Below are 8,037 nucleotides of genomic sequence, written 5' to 3'. Positions count from 1 at the left end.
TTACAAATTTACAACACTGTTTTTTCCCTAAGTGGCAAAATACATTTCCTAATTTCTATCTCATTTTCCTTCTACGTAACCTTCTAACCAGTTACAGAATCTTCCTGTTTCCCTGGCTCGTAAATCTGTAAACAGAAACCTGATGCTTATTCTAGTAACATCTTCCTGCCGTTATCAAAATTATCTATTACATTCTCCCAGATCTTCTGCTATGAGGAAACATTGCTTAATACTGCTGCCTATTTGCCCTGATCTATCCAAATGTTTCTTTTTATGCTAACTTTCTAAAAAAATTCTCAAGCATAAAACAGGTTTATAAAGTTACAATCTTGAATGTAACTAAAGATACATAGATTTCATTTCATTGTTACAATTTCATGTACTTCTTGATAAATTATGTACCAGTTAAAAACACTAAAATTATTTCAAGGTGCAATATCTGTAGTGTAGTTAACAAAAACGCACACACACAAAAATATATATTCTATTTTGTGGAAAAATGCAGCTTTGATATGATCACTTTAAAAACAAACAAACACAAACCTCCAATTCTGACTGATTTTTTTTTTTTGAAATTAAAAAGATAATTTTTAAGGCAGTGGATAACAAAAATATTTCAGAACTAATTTTTAATTCCAGTCATTCATACTATATATCATGGAACTGCAAGAACAATTAGTTTTCCAGAATGCTATCAATAAAAAGATTTTCCTGTCTAAAAAAGACTTATTAGTAGACATCTGTGTACATGACAACGTGAATCTTGCTGACTACCCGATTCTTCTTTTGGCAGTTATATACATGTCCTTTATAGTTGATCAGGTTTTCATTATTTTATAAACTGGTTAGCTTTCTTTTTCTTTTCTTTTTACAGATGCATTTCTCCCTTTTTCTTCAGTAGTGTTTGAAAAGCAGAGAAAAGAAGTGTCTCATTTTCCCATAAGGCAATCTTATAAATTAAATACTTGCTGTGCAAAGTAGGAGCTTTACTGATAGCAATCAGAATTAGAAATGTACCTCCTTAAAGGGTGCGAAAACCAATGGAAATAAAAACATTACACTATACATCAGATTACCAGCGACTCCCAGAACAAAGCCTTACAGTGTATAAAAATAGCTACGTAAAAAATTTACATAAAGGCAAACCAAAAGAAATCTTCAGTGCAGACATTTACAAAAAAAAATATATTCAAACAGAACACAAATTTGTGACCTATTATCACGGCTGCTGCCAAAATTAGTTTTGCTGATATTTCTGTAAGCTTGAGATAACAGTGTAAATTCCTTGAAAAACTTGAGAGAATGGTCTGTGTAATACTTGAACCATAAATAGCCGTCACGTCTTTGTATATATCTTAAATACAATCCATGTTCATGCTTCAGTTGGTCTACGTTTATTCTCTGAAAATGAGAAAAACAAGATCAGCCAAGATCTAGTGTGGTGGTGGAGATGATGGTAATGATGATGCAAGAGTATGGTGGGACTGCTAGTCTTTTCCACATAACATGACATGTCACTAAGCAAAGTAAATCACTCCAGGAGTTGTCATTAGTGAGTTAAGAAAATATTTTGGTTGTATATTCTAATGATTTTAATGAGGAGTTCCATGTGTTGCAGAGAGAAGTAGGCAGGGAGGCCAGACATACTCCGCTTAAAAAACAAAAATAGGAACGAACAGGCAGTAAAGCAAGGAAACTATAACAGTGAAGAGTAACACCCTGCACATATTTTTTCAGGAAGTGATGAAAATTCCTTCCCCAGATCATTAACTGTTTGGATCTCTGAGCTGACTTTTCCAAGTGCTACATTATACTGCTTTCTAAAAGGCTATGATGAACTAGCTGAGAACAGTTGCTACAATCCTGTGCCCTTCACAAGCACAAACAGTTGCTCCTCAGAAGGCCGCAGTTTACCCCCCCCCCCGCCCCTCTTGCCAGGAATCCTCTCTCTTGCCAGTGGCTAACTTCTTGATAAATTATGTACCAGTTAAAAACCCTAAAATTATCCCAAGATGCGATATCTTGACACACTGTAGCCAAGCCAGGAACACTGCAGCTCTGAAGATTTAGGGTTTCCTTTAAATTGAAGCCTTCCGTTTAACATCGTATGACAATAGCCAGAAGCTGGCTCCTAGCCCAGGCTGCTCTCAGGTGCGCAAATGCTCAGGCTAGAATAGGCTGTTGTAAACCCAGGAGCAGAAGGGCCTGTGTTTAACGTGAATAGCATCTATGCTGGTTGTGTTGCCCCTTTTGAAATAACTTCCTTTGGCCTTCCTGAATCCTAGGTTCTGTTCTGTAGTGTCTCACCTTCCACCAGTGCTTGAATTATAGGTGAAAAGGTGAGGGATAGTAGGTTAATAGAAACTCCCACCCCCACCCTGGATATAGCCACATTATAGTCCCTATAGGTTCTAAGGAGGCACCAGAAAAGGTCCGGGGGAGGGGGGGATCAGCCTTTTCTTACCATTCTCCTGTAAACTGAGCACCATCTCCAACCTTTCCTAAAGTTACTGTGCAGGTCCTGAATCCTGTTGCCTGTGGTTCTAGTACTGAGTTACTCAGTACTGACTACTTCTAGTATTGAGGCTTTCCTAAGCCCTGGCTGCCTTCTGCTTTTCCTGAGTTCCTAGTCCTTTCTGCCTTAAGTTTTGGGTCCAGTGGCTAATTGCTCATCAGGGCTTAAGGAGCTCTGGTCCTCCTGAAATGACTTTTTAAGTGTCTGAATTCTGATTTTAGTATGGATTAAAACCCATTCTTACTCTGTTTCTTTGAAGATGGTCTTGGAAAGTGGCCTTCTGAAATTTATTTATTTATTTATTTATTTATTTCATTTCTATACTGCCCAATAGCCGAAGCTCTCTGGGCAGTTCACAAAAATTAAAACCAAACAACACACAATAAAACAATTTAAAATATATAGAACATTAAAACCACAATATAACAATACAACCACAATAAAACCTAGCAGCAGTGCAGGAGTTTAAAATACAGATTTAAAACAGCAAAGCTAAAAATTTAGAAAGCTAAAATGCCTGGGAAAATAAAAAGGTCTTCACCTGGTGCTGAAAGGAATACAATGTAGGTGCCCGGCGAACCTCACTAGGGAGCTCATTCCAGAGCCGGGGTGCCATAGCAGAAAAAGCCCTCCTCCTAGTAGCCACCCGCCTCACTTCCTTTGGCAGGGGCTCACGGAGAAGGGCTGCTGCTGATGATCTTAAGGTCCGGGCAGGCACATATGGGAGGAGGCGATCCTTCAGATAACCTGGCCCCAAGCCGTTAAGGGCTTTGAATGCTAACACCAGCACTTTGAATCGGGCCCGGAAATGGACTGGCAGCCAGTGCAGCTGGAAAGTACTGGCGTAATATGAGCTCGCAGGCCAGTCCTTGTTAACAATCTTGCTGCCCTATTTTGGACCAGCTGAAGTTTCCAGACCGTTTTCAAAGGCAGCCCCATGTATAACGCATTGCAGTAATCCAGACGAGAAGTTATCAGAGCATGGATAACTGTAGCTAGGCTATCTCTGTCCAGAGAAGGGCGTAGTTGGTATACCAGCCTAAGCTGATAAAAAGTGCTCCGTGCCACGGAGTTCACCTGTGCCTCAAGTGACAGTTCTGGATCCAAGAGCATCGCCAAACTACGAACCTGATCCTTTAGGGGGAGTGCAACGCCCTCCAGAACAGGTTGAATATCACCTAGCCGGGCAGACGAACCACCCACTAACAGTACCTCCATCTTGTCTGGATTGAGTTTCAGTTTATTGGCCCTCATCCAGTCCATTACCGTGCCCAGGCACAGATTCAGAACAGCCACTGCCTCACCTGGGTTTGATGAGAAAGAGAGGTAGAGCTGGGTGTCATCTGCATATTGATGGCACCTCAGCCCACACCTCCGGATTACCTCCCCCAGCGGTTTCATGTAGATGTTAAACAGCATGGGGGATAAAATAGAGCCCTGTGGAACCCCATGGCACAATTGCCATGGCACAGAGCAATAATCCCCCAGCACCACCTTCTGGAATCGGCCATCCAAGTAGGAGCGGAACCACTGTAGTGCAGTGCTTCCAACTCCCAACACAGACAACCTATCCAGAAGGATACCATGGTCGATGGTATCGAAAGCCGCTGAGAGGTCCAGGAGAATCAACAGGGTTGCACTCCCCCTGTCCCTCTCCCGGCAGAGGTCATCCCACAGGGCGACCAAGGCAGTTTCCGTTCCAAAACCAGGCCTGAAGCCCGACTGAAATGGATCTAGATAATCCGTTTCATTCAAGAGTGCCTGGAGCTGTCCTACAACCACCCGCTCAAGCACCTTGCCCAGGAAGGGGATGTTGGCCACTGGCCTATAATTGTTAACATCCTCTGGGTCCAGGTTAGGCTTTTTCAGGAGTGGTCTAATTACTCCCTCTTTTAAAGCGGCAGGCACCACTCCCTCTCTCAAGGAGGAATTTACAACCTCCTGGACCCAGCCAGACATCCCCTCCTTGTTTGATTTAATAAGCCATGAAGGACAAGGGTCAAGCACACAAGTGGTCGATCGGACTTGGCCAAGCACCTTGTCCGCATCCTCAGTAACTGAAACTCATCCAATAAAACTGGACCAGACGGTGGTCTGAACGCCTCTACCAATGGAACTGCATTAATGGTGGTGTCCAATTCATGACGAATCTGAGTGACTTTATCCTCAAAGTGCCGTGCAAACTCGTCACAGCGTGCCACTGATGGTTCCACCGTCTCTCTCCCTGGCCCAGAATGTAACAGGCCGCGAACCACTCGGAAAAGCTCCGCTGGACGACACTGAGAAGATGCAATGCTGGTGGAAAAGAACTGTCTCTTTGCCACCCTCACCGCCACAGAGTAGGCTTGATAGTGGTCACTTACCTGTGTTCAGTCAGACTCAGCATGAGTTTTCCTCTACCTGCATTCTAGCCATCTCCCCTCTTGCTTCATTGCCCTCAGCTCAGGTGTATACCAAGGAGCTAGCTGGGCTCTGCTCAGAGGGAGAGGGTGCTTGGGCGCGATCGTGTCAACCACCCGAGTCATCTCTGCATTCCACAGAGTGACCTGGGCTTCGACAGGAGCACCAGCCATACCAGCAGGAAAATCCCCCAGAGCCCTCTGGAATCCATCAGAATCCATTAATCTCTGGGGGTGGACCATTTTAATAAGTCCCCCACCCTTGCAGAGGGGGAAGGCTGCCAGGAGTCTAAACCTCAGCAGGAAGTGATCTGTCCATGACAAAGGGACAGATGTTAATTCCTCCACTTTCAGATCACCATCCTCCTGCCCAGTCGAGAAAACCAGATCAAGTGTGTGTCCTTTTATATGTGTTGGGCCGATGACATGTTGGGACAGCCCCATGGTTGTCATGGCAGCCATGAAGTCCTGAGCCGCCCTGGATACAGCGGCCTCGGCATGGAAGTTGAGTTCCCCCAGGACCATCGTCCTAGGGGTCCTCAACACCAAGTCCGAGACCACCTCCGTCAGCTCAGGCAGGGAGTCTGATGGGCAGCGGGGTGGGCGGTACACCAACAGAATCCCCAATCTGTCCCGGGTACCCAACACAAGGTACAAACTCTCAAGATCTGCACTCGAATGAGCAGGAAGCCTGGAGAGGGAGATTGAATTCCTATAGACCACGGCAACCCCCCCTCCCCAACCCTCAAGTCGGTGTTGGTGCTGCACCGAGTACCCAGGAGGGCACAGCTGGGAGAGAGTGACCCCTCCCAGTTCCCCCACCCAGGTCTCAGTAAGACATATCAGGTCAGCCCCCTCATCCACAATCAAATCATGGATGAGGGAGATTTTATTTTGGGCCGACCTGGCATTCAGCAGCAGCACCACCAGACCCGAGGGCAGACTGGTAAGGCTGCCAGGAACCATCAGGTTGGGGGAAGAACCAGAAGAGGGGACAGCTGTAAGGTGTCTAGCCCCTCTTCTCCTCAGCTGGCCTGTTAATCCCCCAACTCCATACCTCCCCCTGCCCTTGACCACAGTTATAGTGGCACCTCCCCGACCCCCTGAGTTGCCCAATAGTCCTCCCAGGCACATATTAAAATGTTAGAGTATAAAATGATTCAACAGTATAAAGGAATATAAAAGATAAAAGAGATAAAAGAGAACAACAGCTAAGAAGGAGCAGATAAAGTCCACGTTTGCCCCTTTCCCCCTCGTCTTTAAAGCTGCTGCCCTCTGCTGCTGCTATTTGCTGCTGGTATCTGTGGCTGCTGGAAAGAAAAGTAAGCCTCCTCATGATGGCATAAAATGGTCAAGCCAGAATGAACCCAGTGGATGATCTAGTCTAGCTTACTACTCTGAAGCAGGAGTCTCTACATGTAAGGCATCATGGCTAAGTAACCTTTCTCAGAGGAGGAAAAGTCCAAAGAATAAAACTTCACAACCTCTATGAAGACACAGGGACAAATTGTAGTCACTGGGAGTGGGCAGAGTTACCTGTTTTGGATTTAAATTCTGGGCTCAGTCCAAAGAGACACACTGGTTATACTTTGCTTAGTAAGTCACAACTGTTTGCATTACTTTAGTAAAGATTCTGTTGCTAATGCATTTGAAGGGTTGTAGTCAGGTCAGTCTCAGGATGTCTAAGACAGAGACAATGCTGGTCTATTGGTCTGTCTCATAGTCAGGTAATAACGGTTGGCTGTTCCTCAAATATAATAAGTATTCTTAGAGCACAGTTCTCATTTCCACCCACAGAAAGCCACAACAAGCAACTGAAAGAGCTGCAGAATACATTCCAAGTGATGAACAGATAAATCTTGGGTCCCTCTGCATGTGAATACACAGTATAAGCTCATTGTTCATTTAAACAGTGCAGAGACTAAAAAGTGTTTTGATTTTACTGAGGACAGAAAGAATACATTATAAAGTTGTTCACACATACCTGGAATGGTGACTGACTAGTTCTCTCGCTCTCTTTCTCTTTCTCAAGCTTCTGATTTGTGATTGTTTTCTTCTAACTTCTTATTTTCTTCTATATTCCCAAGATCTTTATCTACATGTTTTGAGGCTGACCTAAAATGGAGACAACACCACTTGGATCAATGCACATTTTTCCTCCACAAGAATGGATTCTTACACTTCAGCTACTATCACATTTGCAAGAGAGAGATCGTAACACAGTGATGCAATAACATTGTACACACTTAGTGACGACTGAGTTTGATGTTTATCTTGCCCTCATTTATAAATTTACACATGATTGGGTTATGCTGGCTGTACGAATTTGTGTTTCTTCACAAAAGTTCCCAAACAAGATTCTATTCATGTTTCCTTGAAGACAGTGTTATTGCTAACACCAAAGCACTGAAAGGACATTTTTATCAATACAGCAACCACTCCTTCTGCATTAAGGTAAAATGGCTTTTTTGAAGTCTAAACCATACAGCTGAAGATGTTAATGAATGAGAAGTTATGAAGCACTGCTTAAAAGAACATGCATGCTTTTCTACACTAGCTGTGTTCTGCTTGTGCACAAAAAAATAGATGTTTTGGATTTCTGTTCATTATGAATGGCAACTTCTGGGAACAGCTCATTTCTCATACTAGCATCTTCATGAGGCTTGATGTGCCTGCCAGTACTGGTCTCCAGACAAAGGGAGGGGAACCCTTCCTCCAAAACCAAACATGCAGAGGTTGCTGGCTAATTCTCTGAGCCTCCCTTCAGAAAATATACTTACTAGGGAGTAAGCTCCATTGAACTCAATGGGACTTACTTCTGAGTAAACATACACAGGATTGCGCAGTTAAGGCTCCTCTGCCACTGTCACCCCAGGCGGTTCTGGGGTTTTAGCAACCTTCAGCCTCTAATTCCTTTTTCCTCTCCACCACGCAACAAATCATTTGCTCTGGCGGTGTTTGCTTTCCTGAACATGCTTTGAAAGCATGTGGATTTCATCCTTATGCTGATGTTTGGAAATCCACTGGCACAATCCCCCTCTAGCTTGCAGGTGTCTGTTTCAGTGTGCCTGACACTCACACGCACCTGTGTCTAGAAATGCCCTGAATGCTCAAGAGTGGGGA

General features: G+C 44.1%; 1 protein-coding gene across 5 annotated transcripts in view; it reads right to left on the bottom strand.

Annotated features, from left to right (window-relative positions):
* Positions 1-546: 546 nt before the first annotated feature.
* The window catches only part of ALCAM (activated leukocyte cell adhesion molecule), a 203,706-nt gene continuing 196,215 nt past the window's right edge, over positions 547-8,037 (bottom strand). For all 5 annotated transcript variants that reach the window (XR_014789055.1, XM_084843279.1, XM_084843282.1 and 2 more), the window contains 2 exons: positions 6,899-7,029; positions 547-1,401 (listed from right to left, as the gene is read on the bottom strand). Coding sequence is in view for 4 of the 5 variants with exons in the window: in XM_084843279.1 (XP_084699405.1) it covers positions 6,942-7,029 (88 nt within the window). In the remaining variant the exon portion in view is untranslated. The remainder of the gene's footprint in view (positions 1,402-6,898; positions 7,030-8,037) is intronic.

This window comes from Heloderma suspectum, chromosome 3, assembly GCF_057233095.1.
Source record: "Heloderma suspectum isolate Gila_16-S chromosome 3, 16-S_ref, whole genome shotgun sequence".
NCBI classification, from domain to species: domain Eukaryota; kingdom Metazoa; phylum Chordata; class Lepidosauria; order Squamata; family Helodermatidae; genus Heloderma; species Heloderma suspectum.
This window is presented reverse-complemented; position numbering and strand designations above follow the sequence as displayed.